This window comes from Lates calcarifer, linkage group LG16_LG22, assembly GCF_001640805.2.
Source record: "Lates calcarifer isolate ASB-BC8 linkage group LG16_LG22, TLL_Latcal_v3, whole genome shotgun sequence".
NCBI classification, from domain to species: Eukaryota; Metazoa; Chordata; class Actinopteri; family Centropomidae; genus Lates; species Lates calcarifer.
This window is the reverse complement of record NC_066848.1, coordinates 16,836,296-16,854,109: the sequence shown is the minus strand read 5'-3', so window position 1 is coordinate 16,854,109 and position 17,814 is coordinate 16,836,296. Positions and strand designations below refer to the sequence as shown.

The window sequence follows — 17,814 nt, the reverse complement described above, 5'->3', positions numbered from 1 at the left end:
GACTTGTCATAGCTCATACTGTACTTCAGGGGTGCAGATTTATGATAAATTTTCCATTTATCATCACATTATGTAGAGAGCCTCACTTGCCCTGTCTGGCCCTGAATTATGGCCACCTCCCACTCCAGGTAGTTAAAGAAACTACTATTATAAACAGTAGATCATTGCTTTTCGCTGAGCGATGAAACATTTCTATAAGTGACACTCTCTTGCTCTCATAAACTGGCTTCTTGTCCCTCTTCTTCCTCTGATGACAGTTTTGGTTGACTTAACTCTGTGTATGAATGACTCTGGCTTCAGCTAATGCAGCTGTGCTGGCTGGGGCTCTTTTCCGGGGTTTTAGTAGTGATGCAATGTTTCCAGATGTGGAACAAGAGGAGGAAAAAAAAATCAGTATTAGTCTAGCCTGAGGCACAACAATTATTTCCCACCCAACAAATATGTGTGTGTGTCTATGATACTAATGTGGAGGTTTAGTGATGTGGTGTGTCTATGGTGTTACTCTACTGTATGTTGATGTCCTATGGTGTTGTCAATATTAGGAAAAGATTTACTGAAGTGTTTTTACTCTTTTCTATATTTAATCAGATTTTATCACAGAACTGAAAATAGGATCATCTTAATGTATCTGATGTCAGTTCCACAGAATAACTAAACTGGTGCTTTTTGACAAAAGTGGCACCACTTAACATATCAGTGTCAAGACTGCAAACAGTGGGATTGCATAATCACATTGTTATGCTTGTATTATTTTGGTATAGGTTGTACAATAGTGTGTTCATTGTGAACTTCTCAGGCTTTGAGAGTTTTTTGAATGACATTAATTTGGCAGATACCTCTTTCCAAAGCTTTCATATTTATCAAGATAGTCTCTGCTATTTGTGTAGTGTTCTGCAATTCTACAATTAGGCCTCTCTAAGTCAACCATCTGAGTAAACATTATGAAAAAAGTTGAGATAAAGAATGCTGTTATTTATGCTCTCTCCTTGTATCTGTATAGCTTACATCACTTTGACACAACCTGCCATTTGTGGCAGTCTAGTTTCCTTATATGGATAAGATCTTGACAAGCTTGTCCGGTTGAATAAGACTCAAAGAAAAGCATAGCTGTTTAGTCAGTTCAGTGAGGCGGGAGTGGGTGGACAAACATGTTGGACAACTCTGTGCTGTGGTTCCTTCTGCCAGATTGCCTCCTCTGATCTGATGGAGAAACTTCACATTATCACTCTCCTCAGCTGGAGACAGTTGAATTTGCAGAGATAGGACAAGGGCACCTTCTGGTGGTCAGATGCAAACATAACAAACAGTTTTACTATGAGGATGGATCATGGCAGTCAATTCTGCTTATTTTCTAAATGGTTATAATCTTCAGAACAGGTGTTAAACAACAACATTAACTGGATGGGGAAGTCTGATTTTTGAGACAACATTTAACTACAAATAGGTAGAATCTTTTGAACCTGTTGTTAACTTCAGTCATGTATACACATATTGAGAAGAGTAAACAGACAGCCTTAACAGTACAATATAAAAGTATGCTACTTGACATTTGTGACTGAAAAGTGAGCCCAAAAAAAATCACCATACAGTTGAATCAATTGATAGCGTAAAAAAAAAAAAAAAAAAAAAAAAAAAAGCTTCATTATAGTGCTTGTATTGTATTAGACTATACAAGTGTGCACTTATGCAGGGAAAGTATGTGCCTAAAATCACTACCTGGTAAAATATTACAATTCAAATTATGACTTTTATGAATAATTTTGTGATCTATGACTCAATTAAATTCCCCCTAAACCCAGTTTCCCTCAAAACAGCTCTGGGCCTGTGCAAAGATGAATCAAAGATTTTGTTTTAGACTGTCTGCATTTCAGATTTCCAATTTATATGCATCTCCAGCAGACAAGTGTATTGTCATACATATATTGTCTTGACAAGGTACACTCAAGATGACTTAGCATTTGATGATATTTTTTTGTTTCTTGTACAAAACATACCCGAGAGTGAGAAAAAACTCCACAAGTATCTTCATGATTTTTTCATTACTACTGTGTAAACTTTTAATAAAATTTCAAAAGAAATAATATTATGTACAAATAACAATTGTTTCTGCAGACTCTGAGCAGATGGCATAATACAACACAGGCATTAACCTGTATGAAGAATTTGAATTTCTCCGACTTTTCCACATTGGAACCCGTAAAATCACAAATGGAATAGCTTCTCTGCTTTGTTCAGACCATTATATATTATTCTCTTTCGGTAGACACAGCCGAGAAAGGGTTTCCCTGCGCTTGTATCCAGGAAACACTGGATCTGTACGATCCTAACTTTGTTTTGCTGCATCAGTGTGCACTAGTTGCAGCTATTTATGCCAAGATTGGTGACAGGTGGACAGACAAGACAGCTCGGCAGATGCATCTCAGTTGTCAAAGAAAGAGCCAAGCATGCCTGACTGTTCAGAGGGCAGAGAGTTCAGGGAGTTCTGCTGCAAAAATCAGAGGCTGAGAGAAAAATACAGAAAAACAAAGCTGACTGGCTTCTCAGATGTTCCTGGTGGACAGACACTGGTTGACCACCTCTAGCAGCGAGGAGTTCTCCAGAGCTGCAGCCACTCTCTCTTTGTCTGCCAGCTGTTTGTTCACTGCACATACAACAACAAAAACCACACAAGAAAGAAATCACATAACACATAAACAAAACATTTCAAAAATTCCTCACATTTGCCAATTATTATCACTAGAACACTATTTCTATCATAACAATGTAGCTCTTTGTGACCAGGATATAATCAGGAAAAAAGGGAATCAAACAGGAGATATCTGCAGTAAATATTACAGAGAATGGAAAATATTATCTAATGTCCTGATTTTTTTTACCTGCTTCCTCTGAGGCATGAGTGCCAGGAGTGATGTGGACATCAATCTGAGTGGAAACAGAAAAACACACTGCATTTAGACCAGAACAGAGAAACAAAACAGTTCTACACAAAAATGCCACATGTGTAACATTTTGTTCATATAAATTAAGGATCAAATCAAAGGAGGTTAAGCTAAACATGCATCTCTACAGCCAACACACACAAACATACTTTGAACCTGTCTGGCAGGGAGCGAAGCAGCTTGACTTTGATTGACAGACCGATGAGTGTTGCCATGCTGCAGTGGGGGATGGTGGGTGTGAACTCAACGCCCACAGTGCTCTCTGCATCATTAACCTGTGAAGAAGACAAAAAGATATATATTATATTATATTGAATGCAATGTACTTGTAAAATTCCCTTAACTTGTTCAGGATCAAGTATTTTTTTGCAGTGAGATAATATTGTCAGGACCCAAGTATTCTTCAAAGACAACAAATAGTCATGTAAATAATGCCTACTTTGCTGACAAAGGCTGGTTTATGCACATTAGTTCACCTATCTAATATCTTTTTAAAACTCTGTAAAGACAGGTTCCTGAGGGACAGACTGGTAGAGTGAAAGGATAAATGTTTGCCAAGTTCAAACCTTTTTTGACCTAGTTTGATTTAGTAAACAAAACACACCATTACAGGAACATACCTTGACTCTGACTTGCTCCACCACATTGAGTTCCTCCAGAGACAGAGGATGCTCTGGGTCGTTAATGGATCTGATCAGATGTAACTTAAGTTAAAGAATTCAAGACAAGATAATAAAAACAACACAAGTCCTGCTACAATGCAGTCAGTATGTTTTCATTATTATGTAGTATGGGAGATTCTAATAACAATATAATGCTTTAAAAAACCCAAGTTATGTAAATGGACAGCCTTAAATTAACAGCTAATAAAACAACCCAAACATCCCCCAGGTACAAAGCTTGAAATGTAACAAAATACCCTGAAAAATATGACTTCAATATATATTACCTGATATTTACTCTCAGTATAAGTTAATTTAATCAACCTGGTATTCTTGCATGTCAGTTACACAATCTGCAGTCTAACACATTTTTCCAAAACTTAACAAAACAAACAAAACGTAACGTTACCTCAGACATGATGCAACAGCCAGCAACGTGAAAGACAAAAACATGAGGCTTGTGTCGAGAATAGCCTATTACTTAAATGTAGTTTAACATTTTCAAACACATGTGTTAGGCGAAAAACCAGATTAAACCAGAGAAGAGCAAGTTAAAGTTATCAACAGGATATCGAATATTTCTCTGTCGTCGATGGGGTCATGAACGTCTTCATCCTCCTCTGACGCTGTCAACAGCCTCTCCCCCGACCGCTGGAAAATCACAGGGTTTGCGTTCTCCAAACGGGTTCCCCCAGACATTTTTAGACCTTATTTTAGTCCACGTTAAACAGTAAATATCTTAATTTGAACCAGTAGTGCTATGCTAAACACTGTACCAGCACTTCCTAGAATAACGGAAAGCGACAGGGTCCAGAAAAGACTAGCGAGAGAGCGAAAAGAGTCTTAAAGGGACATTACACCCAAAGCTTGTCATGCATATATACAGGAGGCGGAAGAAAATTTTAATAAAACTGCTCCTAACAAGGTAAATCACTGTGTAAAAAAAGAGTGACTTGCTCATCTACTTTTTCAAACAGGAGCTTGACTCTAGGGGGGGAAAGTAGCTAAGTACATTTAAATATTGAAGGTATATTTATTTAAGTGTGTGTGTGCTCTGTCTTTAAAACACAGTTTTTTTTTTTGTTATTCCCTTTTTAATCTTGGCTTGCCTTGGCATTTTCCTCATGTGCTTAAGTTTCAAAAATGTAATTTCTTATAATAACTTTTTATATAAAATCTCTAAAAATTTACTGGCTGGCTGTGACTCTCTGTCTGTCCACCAGATGGCAGGCACTGGCCATTTTTGTCCTAAACACCAACACCTTTAGAAGTTGACCTAGTCTACACTGGCAAAGGGCAAAATTAACCTCCAGAGGACACAAGTTCTGGTATAAATTCATGTGTCTAAATAACAGATAAGGGTCATGCTGTGATTGATTTAGCTGCCTCAACATCATATCAGTTTGTGATTAACATGTTCAGTGTGATTTGAAAGAAATAGAATATTTTGTTTAATTCTGTGCAACAAATTCAATCAGACATAACTTACAACTAATTCTTTTGAACACATTGCCATTGTACCTATTACCTAAAGTGATATGGACTCTGCTCTCCATCTGTGGGTAATGAATCGAAGGAAAGAGCATCATGATGAAATTAGGGTAACTGAACAAAGGGGGATTAGATATACAGTACCTCTCGGTTACTCCACTTGCTTTTGATTCTCAGTATATTTCCCAACAGACAATTAATTGATCCATCTTTCTAAAAAACTGAATCATGATACTGGAATTTTCTGTCCATATTCAAAGCCACCCAACACATCTAGTTCCCACATAATTATTATAATAATTATCTTGGTTAAATTTAGGAGCAAAGGAGCTGATATTTTACTGTAACAGATACCAATTCAGCTGAAAATATGGACAGAAAAGCCAAGTGTCACATTTAAAAAATATGGAAATATGGAACAATATTACATTCTTATACATTCCTCACTTGTGTAGTGATGAGATCGTCACCAACAGCGCCTGTGGCCACATCTGAGATGCTGATGTCATCAAGACAGAATCTTAATGAGCTGCTGAAGTCAGTGGAAATGCAGGAGACCGGTCGATATGAAAAGCTTCATTTTAACATGATATGTTCACCTTTTGAAAAAATGAGCATATAATGAGGCTGCATTTGACTGCTGACACCTACATGACACTTTGTAATATATATGTCACGCAGAAGGGTAGCAGCAGAGGAAAAGGGCAAAAAAATATTTTCCCTAATTGTGAAAATGTGGACCAACAGTCTCAAGATTGCCACCTTTAAGGTGGCAAACTGAAAACAGCTTCTGTAAAATAGGATTACATTCTCTTTTGTTAACCCAAATCAAATTGTTTTGAGTAGGAATGGTGTGTGGTTCACATCACACATATCTTTCAAATTTATTTCTTCAGGAGCTTCATTACTTAAAAAAAAAATCTATGAATCACATTATGTGGTACTACAGAAGTTAAACCTGATCCTAAAAGCGTGAGTATTTTGAGATGAAAACTCATCAGTGTGACGCAGGATGTGCCTACAACTCAGAAATGGGACACAAACGCAGGAGTTAAATACCTCACATTAATGCTGCGCACAACCAGAATGACAAACAGGAGTTTGCTGAAGACTGCCGATAGTCCTGATAGCATTTCGTGGTATGAAATTTCATGCTGTGTGGAAAAAAACAATTCTATGTCCTGCTTAGAGAAAATATTTGTGACCAATGAACAATGTTTGTGGCTAGTTAACAGTCAGAGTGGTATTACTTCTGCCTCCGTATTTAAACCTTCTTAGCAATATGAATAAATCAGTGGGGCTGACTGCATGTGTCACTGCAGCTTGTCTTGCACTGCGTGTATTAGATGATTAATTCTAGTTTATTCTTGGTGTTTCAGTACACACTGGGTCTCATATTTATATTGAACCAGATCTTAATCTTAAACTAACATTGCTGCTGATGGGGCCAGAGCAGTTTGATGTGCATATGATGAGACCACAAAGCTGTTGACAACCAGTACACAACTGGTAATATAAATAGCATGCAAAAGGGCAGCAAAACAGAGAAACATCATCAGAATATTTTAACTGTGACAATTTGAATCTCCATCATTTGGATTTATTCACAAAAATCAGACTGGTCTATAGAATCAAGACAGTTTTAATTTTTTCCTCATAGGGTCAACATTCAAACACAACCTTTTGAATTGCTGAACAGCATCTGAACCTCCCTCCCACATCTTTCCAATGCAACAATACGTGTAGCTTTCTGAAACAGCGTATCAGAGAAGTGGACTGGTTTCATGAGACAACAGGCCAGGTGTTTGGTGGTGAGAAAGTAAGCAGGGTTTGAAATTTGCTCTCAAGCTCTTTTTTCAATCTTCACACAACTACATTCATCACTTTTTGTATGTAAAACTAGTACACCATTAATACCTTTGAGGAAATACATCAAATGCATGCAAAGCCTAAAAAGTCACCCCAGAGCCCAAGCACTTCTGCTTGATGTAGGAATGTCCAAAAGATGCCTGGCTCCAGCAGATCGTTTGCTTCCTCTTATTGTAACTCTGATCAGCAAAAGGCTTTTCTGACTGTCCCAAATTCTCCTCTGTTCATCCATGGTGACCTCTGGTAAGCTCTCAGGTCTGATTGTATTTACTCAGTGTGAAATACAGTATGTCCTCTGAATCCTTGTTGGTCATTCAAGAGAAGAGTTGTCAAGCTTCTTCTAAATTTAAACAGAAGCTCAAGAGAAACAAGCCAAAGGCAAAAAAAATGGGCACATAAACACACTGCTGCACGTGTCTGTATATATAGCTCTAAGTCCACAGTACTGAAACGAATGACTTGATTTTTAGCATGACAGCAACTTTACTGTTTTTCAGTGTTCTGAAGTGACACTCCTGCAGGCTGACAGCCAACCAATTATTCATAAAGTCAGATATTTCAATCTGACAGGTTTAGATTGTTTAAGATTTGTTAGAGGGTGTATAATTAAGCCCACAGGGACCCCAGCGTTTTATACTATATATCTTTTGGCTAGTGGAGACGTACATAGAATGTATTATACATACTATATTTTGTTAGGGGGTTTGTGGATCCATAGAGAGCTTCTCAGATGGTGAGATGCTCTCAATCATTTATGATCTACTGAATTTAATATATAATCGTGAGGTCAAAGTTAAACTGAGGGAAGAGAAATACAAACTACAAGGAATACCAGCTGTACAGTCACAGTGAAGTTTAGAATATACATCATTGTCTGTATACACTCAACAGCCACATTATTAGGTGCACCTTGCTAGCACTGGATTGGACCCCCTTTTGCCTGTGAGGCAAAGTTACCAAAAATAAATACTGAAAAATACACAGTGAAATGTCAGGTCACATTTTCCCATGATGAGGAATGTATGAAAATATTCGCTGCGAAATGACAATTTAGTACTCAGTCAATAAAGGCAAGGTATTGTTGCAGTTGAAAAACTGTGTTTTGCATAATTGCAGCATATCAGAAACCTTCACATTTTCCATTTGAGGAGTTTGTTCATTGTTTCATTAATGTGCACAGCTCAGTCAGATTTTCTCAAATAAATAATCAGATAAAGGATTATCTATGATCATTAATTGCCTAAAAGTGTTTCAGAGGAATGAATTTGCTGCCTATTTGTTACTGTAACTCCAGCAGTTTGATTGCCTCACTTAACTTCATTCAGCATTTATATTGCTCAGAGACAAAACACCATTTACATAACTGTTTTTCATGTAGTGCTTTTGGTGATGTGAGCTCAGCTTTCCAGTGTGGGTTTGACTGGACTCTGCAGTGGGATGGAGTTTCCTCCCTGGGTGAGTGTTAATTAGTAATATCATTTTTCTTCAGGAGAGGAACAGCAGAGTCTGGAAGGAGACACAGAGTAACAGAGGTGAAAACAGAGGGAAATTAAACAGGTTGCTTGTTTAGACATTTGTTATCTCACATGACGGTTGAGGTTGTCATCAGTCACTCTGCTCCTGGCAGAGCTGAATGTCAAGACAGCTGAATGAGATCCACTTCATTCAGTTCAGACACTGAGAAAATCAGCTTCAGTTCAGAAATACACAGAAATACTAAACTCATGTTCAGAAACACCAACCCTGTCTCCTAAATTTTTTTGTTTGTTTTTTTGTTTACATCTAAACTGCAATAGCAAATATGTTTTGCAGGAAACATAATTTCTGCTGGGTTACTGTTTTTTGTTAACATAATGAGGATATGTTGTTAATTGACATACTTGGCAAATACACAGTTCACTGAATGCATCAGTCAAATGTTCAGAGACTGTATTTGTTTTCCAGCATAATATTCAGTCATGTATCAGGCCTACAGTATCCACTTGAAGTGACTGCAGCATTAGCCAACTTTTTCATGGCTAAATGTATAGTTAAATACAGAAAACGTTGACAGTGACCTCAGACTCAACATGTTTATTTACATTTAACCAAGACAGGACTATGATGAGCAACCCAGTCTCTGTACCAGCAATCTACCCCAACCACCTACTAGTAAATCTACTGCTTCTATGTGCAGCGTTTTATCCGTTCAAAAAAACACAGTTGCCTCTGAAGATTATCCAGCCAGTGATTATATTTTATAATTTGATGTATTTGTTGTCAGCTGCAGAGGATATAAACAGAAGGGTTGCAAAGACAGAGTGAGATTTATACATTTAGTTCAGCTCTGCAGTGTCCAGAAATATAATTAAGAATATCATTAAATGTCCTGGAAACCCAAAGCCAACCGGATGTGTAGCCAGGGAAACACAACACTGTTAACTTACATTTCCTGTTTAATTACATGTTCAATGGGAGTTCTCAGTCATTTAGAATTTCTGCCATTCTCTGAGGGTATATAGTCTGCTGACATCTCATGCTGGTGCTGAGATGGTGAGCGTGCTTTCTGTCACAGCTCTGTATAACGGAGACATCTTCACCTTGGAAACATTGAACTTTTTTACAGCTTTTTTTTTTTGGATACACCTGGAACTATCAGCAGATTATATTTGAATTTATAATCTGAAACCTCCTGGATGTTAATGACAAGCAGCTTTATAAAGCTATCATTCCTGTTACAGGCCGTTACAGTCTGCTTGTGGATATTTTAGTGTCGTTTATCTCCACAGACACCAGAGGTGGCATTGAGCTTGACATTTACCAACTCATGGTGCTCAAATACAGTTCTTTCAGCTGACTGGTGGTCTCCCTCCTCAACTGCTACACTCTCAGTTTATCTAATGACTCTGGCCCCAGGCTACCTCTACATATGAGTTCCTATCTGCAGAGCAGTGTTTTCTGGCTGTTCGTTGGCTTCTGGGTGACACTGAGGGGAAATGAGCCTTCACAAAGGGGTGAGCAGCATGACAGCTCCCTGATAGCAACATGTAATAGTTTGTTGCCACAGATCTCTGCTCTCCAGCACTGGCAACATTATGCATCAATCACACATGCACATATGCACACACACACACACACAGAGAGAAACACACTCATTTATCCTGATGACAGCATCATGTGTTGTCCATCAGGAGAGAGGAGAGAGTTGTGAGGGAGGTTGTGAATGAACTCTAACACTATCATGTTGCCTGCCATTATATATATAAATGTACTGAGCATATATTCATCTACATTCATGTTTAGGTATTTATGTTTCTCTTTTTCAGATTTTAGAGTTTTTGTAGTGTCACATTTATCACTCTAATTTACTGTAAGACCATGTTACAACGGTTCTCATTTTGCTGAATGAACCCTTCTCAAACATGATGATTTGCTGCCTTTGTCTGTTGTAAGTCACTCTAAATCACAAATGGAATGACAATGATATTTTAAGCTTTTATTTCACAGACTAAATAATCACTTAATTGATCTGTAACTTCTAATGAAAATATTTATTAGCTGCAGTTCTATGTAAGTACCACATTTTATTCGCTGATTATATGTGTTGTATATAAAAATGTACTCTTCAGAGGAACTATAGATGTCAGAGGAATTTAGTGGAATAATGTAAGGTACAACAGTACAACATTTCTCTGTGCTGAATTAGAAGTATGAAGTAGCATCAAATGGAAATACCTGAATAAGGAAAATTTGCAGTTTCACAATATATGGTCCTTATCATTACAAAGTTTACATCCTCTTTTCCAATCCAGGCTTTAAATTTTTGGGGATTCTGGTTTTGATAGCCCAGAATTGTATTTTTCTTTAAATGGAAAATATAAACTGTTTAAACTGTGATTTGATCCAAGAGAAATGTATAGAGGTTGGAAAAAAAAACTATCTTAACAATATCCTGCACATGAAATGCTTGGAATAAGAATAAAGATCCAGAGAGAGGAGACTATCCTCTGTGGTCTGCCCAACGTAGTCCAGATCCTAGCTCATTAAATTCCCTACACGATCTGCAAAGCTTAGTTTGATCACAGTTTTGAAGTTTGGTGTGGGCTGAGCCCTTGGAGGTCATGCATTTTCAGATATAGCTGTGTCAGTTAATGCCCAGATTCATGCTGGCAAGAACAGAGGCTGAGTTGGTTTTATTTTTTAGTGGAAATATTTCAGATGTTGGTGAGATAGATCGATGCTTTGACTTTTACCCAGTTGCTCTCTTCCCCTGTGTTTTCTCAGATTGACCACTAAACATCTCAGCTGCTCTTGTGTGTGGGATTCACAAAACAGAAAATATCTGCTTTTGGAAGATTTCAAAATGGACACTTTTTGATGTCTTGTATTCTTTGTGCAGTAACATTTCAGAGCCCTTTGCTTTGGCTGGTCTTTTGATTTATCTCAGTTGGGCATTTTGGCCAGTTTTATACTGTAAACCCCCTTAAAAAGACCCCTTAAAACAGCCATGGCTCTGAGGAATTATCTTTTAAAAGGCATAACTGTAGAACCTTTGAACAGTCACCTCCTGTCAGATCCACCAGTGTGAGGGAAGTAAGTAAAAACAAACTGCCTGGTTCTAAGACAGACATTACATTGTGAGGACCTCAGTTCAAACTCCAGCAAGCATTTGAGATTAAAAGCCACTGTGTGTAGAATTTTTATATGATTATAGCAACCCCAGATATCATTTCTTTCATGCTTTTATTTGTAAAAAGGGTAAAAGGTTTTATGAAAAAAATAAAAATAAAACCATGTTCTGACTGGGAAAACAGTTTCTAGAATTCTAATGATTTTCTAAAAGCAGAGACATAGCAGAGATAGATTATAAAAACATTCTGACAGGCAACCAGACAGACAGAGTGGCCTACTCAGCAGCCAGCCAGTGAACCTCAGGACAGCTTGATATGAGGGTTCTGGTTGTTTTTTTCTATTTCAATCAAATTTATGTAAGAAAGACTATGATGAATGTACCTGCTGTTTGTGGAGAGATGAGGGAGAAACACACAGGCAGAGAGAGGGTTTTCACAGGCAGAGCTCAGTATTAAAGGATCTTAAGATTGTGGTAGAGTAGGTGCAGACAGTGACACATGGGCGTGTAGAGGTAGAAATGGTTTCACATTGATTCAACCTCACGCACAAACAGAAATAAACACGCAAACTCACCGAGTGAGTCAGGACCAGAATCAAACCTTGATGTGTTTAAATTCACTTTTCATTTTCCTCATCCCATATGACTCACCCATGACCCATCAGTTTAATAGTGACCTCATCCTGTATTTGCTTGAAGGACCATCATTTAAAAAAAAGAAGAGTTTTCAGATTTCAGGCTGAATTATGTTATAAACCACCCCAGCTGGGGTGATCAGTGATCTTTTCATTATCGATGACTCAAACCACTCCTCCTCCCTCCTATTGCTCCATCAATACTGCAGATCACAGCTTGTTATTACACTGTCTCCAGAGCCACCCAAGGTCCAACTTAATCATGGTGTACTTTGACAGTGCCTAAATTCTGAGACTATCTTCATGAGAAAAACAACAGAAAAACAATTACTGACCTCTTGTGGATGTGCATACAATAAAACAAAAGCAGTGTTGGCCAGATGTTGTTGTAGTGTTGCAAAACTACAACAGGGAGGCAGCTGAAGTCGATTTTTTGATGTTGACATCAGAGACCACATTTAATATTTCCCAACAGTCAGCACTGATTTTTTTTTTTTTTTTTTTTTTTTGTCCTTCGCCTTAAACAAGTAGTTTTAGTAGCCCAGCCTCAAAGGTGCTCTATGTATGTTTTGCTATTGCCACATTGGTCTCTTACAAAGAGCTTCACCCATTGCTGCTTTTACAAGTCGAGAGGTTAGAATACACCCTGAGCAGTGCTACATATACATCCTCTCATGTTGGACTGAGGGCAGACTGGATGCTGCAGTAACTCACTATTGCAAAATGGTATTACAAGACGGGATGGACCTGATGGGCTGGATCTTGCTGGTTAGCATGCTAACTTCAGTAGAAGAAAATAAATAGTAGAAATAGGAGCCAAACAAGAGTTAACATTCCCATTGCTTTTCACTGCTGGAGACAGCTCTTGGTGAGTAAAGGAATGAAGTTTGATGTTGAACATTTTTTTAAACAGGTAAGTAAACAGCGGAAGCTTAATGCTAATGTTCCGCTTAGCATAAAGACTGGAAACAACTAGGTTGGCTCAAATATGTTTAAAAAGAAAGAAAGAAAAGGAAGCTAGTGTGTTTGGTCAATAAAAGGTCCAACATACAACTGAACAGTTGTTATTTTTAAGGCTTTGTTTTTGATGAGATATAATGCAGTCTGCTAATTAGTAACCTTTAGAGGTGCTGGTAAGGACTGTTGGAAAGAGCTTCTCTTGTAAGTAATACTGGACAAGGAAAAGAAATTCATTGACAGAGAACACTTCAAAAGATCTATTTATCAGGACCACTTCACTGTAAATGTGAGACATTTTAAAGTGATCATGTACTTTAAATGAATCTTTACTTGACTCCAAAACATCATACTTTTTAGTGGTTTATTGTTTATCTCAATTATGAGCAGAGCTTTTTGAAAAAAAATGCTGTACTTGTTTTAGGTTACTCAACCAATAATCTGCTAAACTACCTTGTTTGTCCTCTTATGTCAAGAAATACAAGGGCACTCAAGCTTTGTTCAAATGAATTTATTATGGGCAGTCTTACACCAAGACACAGCATCACTTTGTTGTTTTGAAGCTTCTAGCTGAGGTGGATTTCAACAAGAGAAAACAACATCCTTGGCAAATAAAACATTGATGCTACATGGTATGTGTGTGTTTTGATGTATATTGTGTATATAGCATATTTGTACATATATACAGGTGGATCTCATGGTGTCAGGTCATGTATGTTTTATTCTACCTATCTTCACAGCCTGAAGCTATTATATCTTGGTCTCATCTTCTCTTAATGTTAAAGCTTTTTTATGGCACATTCTCAGCTGTGAGTAGTTATCACCTAATAGTTATCACTGGTCTCAGTTCCACCTGCTCTCACCTATATAAGTACTGTCTCTCATGCCCAAGGTGTGGCTTTACAGAAAAAAAAAAAGAGCTAATGCATTTTATATTTCCTGTAGCAGCAGTAAAAGTAGGGTGCTAAGGATAAACACAAGAACAGGATAGTTAGCTGTAATATCCACTGTGGTTAACCAAATAGAGACTGTGTTACAGTACTTACTCTAAACAGGTTTTGAAAATATAATACATTTATCTTGGAAAAGTGCTAAATTAAGTATACTTAAGGATAATATGAACAGTAAATCAATTTCCTATTTGAGTTTGCTGTTGATATCCACTGTGGTTCCACAATACAGTTAAGTGGAAATTTGCAGTAAGGCAACTTAAAAAAAAAAAACAAAAAAAACAATAATAAGACAGTGAGACAATACAATATTGTGAACATGTGAAATTGGTACACATAATACAAAATACATGTATAGTAATTGCATGATGAAAACTGATAATAATTCATTGCGTTGCAGAGGACCCTTTGACAGCAATTACGCCTTTGAGTCTTCTTGGATAAATCTCTACCAGTCTGTGCACACCTGGATTTGGGCAGTTTATCTCATTCTTCCTGGCCGATCCCCTCAAGCTCCATCAGATAGGATGGGAAGCATCTGTTAACTGCCATCTCCTGTGCTCTCCACATTGTTCAATGGGGTTTAAGTCTGGGCTTTGGCTGAGCTGCTCAAGGACCATCAGAGAACAAAGCCACTCCAGTGTTGTTTTAGCTGTTTGGTTTGGTTTGCCACAAATGGGTTTAATTCCGGTTCTTGACACATCTCAGGGAGTATTAAAACAAAGATAATGCACCAGACCACAATTTACAGTGCCACAGTAAAGGGTCTGAATAATGAAACTGATAAGAGATTTCAGTCTATGATCTTTAATAAAAAAAATTCTGAAAACATGTTTCCATTTTGTCATTACAGCCTACTGAATGTAGATTAATGGACAAAAATGTAATCTATTCAAATATACAACACTACTGTGTTAGCACTGTATAGTATAAGAAAGTAGTATGGAACAGGGAAATTGCTGAGGAAAACAGCACCACCTACAGAAGCTCAGAATTCATCAACAGGGATGTAAGGAAACACAGTAGTGCAGGAAATATTTATGATCACATAGCACCAAAAATGATTAGCCTATATCCAGTGTAACAGTATATCATCGTTATATTAATGCAAGTTCAGCTGCTCTTCTGTGAAACAACAAACAGGTTTTGAAGTGTAAACGCTCTGGTTTAAACAGGTTGGTAATGACCAGCAGCTGTGTCTCTGTCTCTGCCAGTGTCTAACACTCCTGGGCTCGGCCAACATTTCCCATCCTGTCATTAGAGCAGATTGGGTCTCTGTTGACCTTTTACTGTAATTATGTTCTGTCAGTTTAGCCTGTCTGCTGCTCTCAGTCTAATTCATATTTGGCTCTACTGGAGAAACCAACTGACCGCTGAATTAAGTCTGCAGTGATGGGCGTTTTAATCAAGACTGTTCTTTCTTTCTATCTATCTATCTATCTATCTATCTATCTATCCACAGTTTTCCAGGACAACAGAAACTTCCAGCTGAGCGCTGACCTGTTTTACTTTAAAATGAGATGCTGTTAAGAGGAAGCCGTTTTTAAGGATAGCACTGATGTCGCACTGTGATCTATGAGGGGTTTCAGGGTTTAGAGCCCTGATGCCTGGTAAAGGAGAGGCAGAGGAGAGAAGGAACAGGGCAGCACATGGGGTTTTAGAGGAAAATCACCTTCGCCTGATCCATTACTTTCCTCTTTCTCTAATGGTAACTGAGGATTTGGGCTCCAAAACAAAATATCAGACATTTCTCAGAGTAAAAGCAAAACAAATGATGAAAAATTTGAAAGGACAGTAGCTGGTAGGAAAATAATGGGAAAGAGCTTGTCTTTATAGATCTATTCACATATTTTAGTCATACACAATGCTTTTTGGATTTCCAGTTAATTTAGAGCCTGTTGGCATTTCAAATGAGGACAACTCAGCTGGAATTTGTGATCAATAAAGTGTCACATTAATATTCCATGAATGGTGATCTTGGTTTGTGCTGAAAACCTTTGCCGTTAAAAACTGCAAGTCATGTGCAGTACCTTACACTTCTGTATATATTAATGACTCAGGTATGTGAAGAGGAAAAAAACGTATACATCATACACCTTATTACCTAAGAATCAGACATTAGGGACAGACTTCATTATAGTGAACAGTTTTGATCTTCACCAGATCAATAAAAGTATATCAGAGTGAAAGTGGCAAACATGCTGTTAGTGGTTTTTGATGTCAGTCCCAGATGAGTTTCTCCAGTAGAGAATAAACATGTTTTAATGCTTTTATTAAACAAAATTTGTTGAGTGTGTCAGTGTTAAATAAAGAACCTTACCAAAAGAAACTATAGTCTAAACTTTGCTAACTCACATTGATCAAATAAATATCTGACCAAGGAATCGAACAAAGGATAAATAAGAGTTCAACTTTAGATACTGGGCACTCTTCAGAACTTGATAGTCCTTAAAAAGGTGTTACGGTTAGATATGAAATTTTTATTTTTATTTTCATGACATTGACATTTTGGAGACAAGCTCACAGAGCTGATTGATTTTGTGAAGACACACACTATGTACTGGGTTTTGGTCTATTGGTTCTCACAAAATAGAAGTACACTCAGAAAACTCTCTCTTTGAGAGGTTGAATAATGAGGCTAGACTAACCCAGAATGACATTGACTTTTTTTTTTTTTTAATTTGCATTGTTAAATGTTAATGTGAATTATCAATAATGAAATGTAAAATAATTTGACTAAGGTCTTCAATTGACATCTCCTCTCTCTTACACACCAATGATTATAGTGATTAGCCTCACTCAGTCCTCCTTGTTCAATCAAGTTAATCTAATTAACTGTTCCAAAAGTCATTTCATTACTCAGCCTTTGGTGTAGCAAATTTCAAATCAGTAACATAAAACAACCTTGTTGGTGGACACCTCTGCCATTAATTTACATTAATTTACTTTCAAATCACACTTGAGGATATACAGTATGTGTTCCAATCAATAACACTGATAATCCAAGATATGTTTGGGATTTAATTTTGATTCTCATGTTTGAATTATTTATTTATTTTTTTACTTTAAAGTTTTATATTTTCAGGCAAATTTGAATGATCAAAACTACTGAATTTCTTAAGTGACTGGATGTGTTTAACAGAAAACCTTGCTTTAAATGCAACTTGAAATCTATGGATCTTGAATTCATTCTGTAAAACTGAATCTTTATTTGCACGTCTTTCCAACGCCACATGACGTCCCCCCCTCACAGTACAGGTATTAACTCTTAGCCATCCCTTGTTTTCAGGCTGCATTCACTGCCAAAGTGATGAGATTCAATAGACTGTTCAGTCTAAGAGGGAGATCTCTATTAAGATAGGCCTGAGTGACTGCAGACTTTAAGAGCTGAGCAGCCTCTCTCCAGCCTGTAATGGGGAACAGTTCAAACCAGGCTGAAACAGGACTGGGAAGAAGACAAGCACAGCACCAGCTGAACAAAACCCATGGGAAGCTGTTCTGCCTCACAGAGGGCCATTCTGTATTTATGGACTCTTTTGTCCTATTTACAGACTCTATTAGAACAAAGGGGCTGGCCATTTTGTTTTATTTATTTCACCTGTGTTTACAGGGAAAGTGTGCTGTACATGTACCCCACTCTTCAGCAGTGCCTCACTTTACTTTCAGGCTCTTCAGCAGGAGGGAATCCCACAGTGCACAGAA

General features: G+C 37.5%; 1 protein-coding gene across 1 annotated transcript; it reads right to left on the bottom strand.

Annotated features, from left to right (window-relative positions):
* Positions 1-2,028: 2,028 nt before the first annotated feature.
* On the bottom strand, positions 2,029-4,421 carry ciao2b (cytosolic iron-sulfur assembly component 2B). The gene is made up of 5 exons (XM_018693812.2): positions 4,174-4,421; positions 3,560-3,639; positions 3,089-3,214; positions 2,877-2,922; positions 2,029-2,641 (listed from the first exon to the last, which is right to left on the bottom strand). Exons 1-5 carry the CDS (start codon positions 4,298-4,300, stop codon positions 2,541-2,543), a joined length of 480 nt encoding a protein of 159 aa, XP_018549328.1. The 5' UTR covers positions 4,301-4,421; the 3' UTR covers positions 2,029-2,540.
* Positions 4,422-17,814: the final 13,393 nt, after the last annotated feature.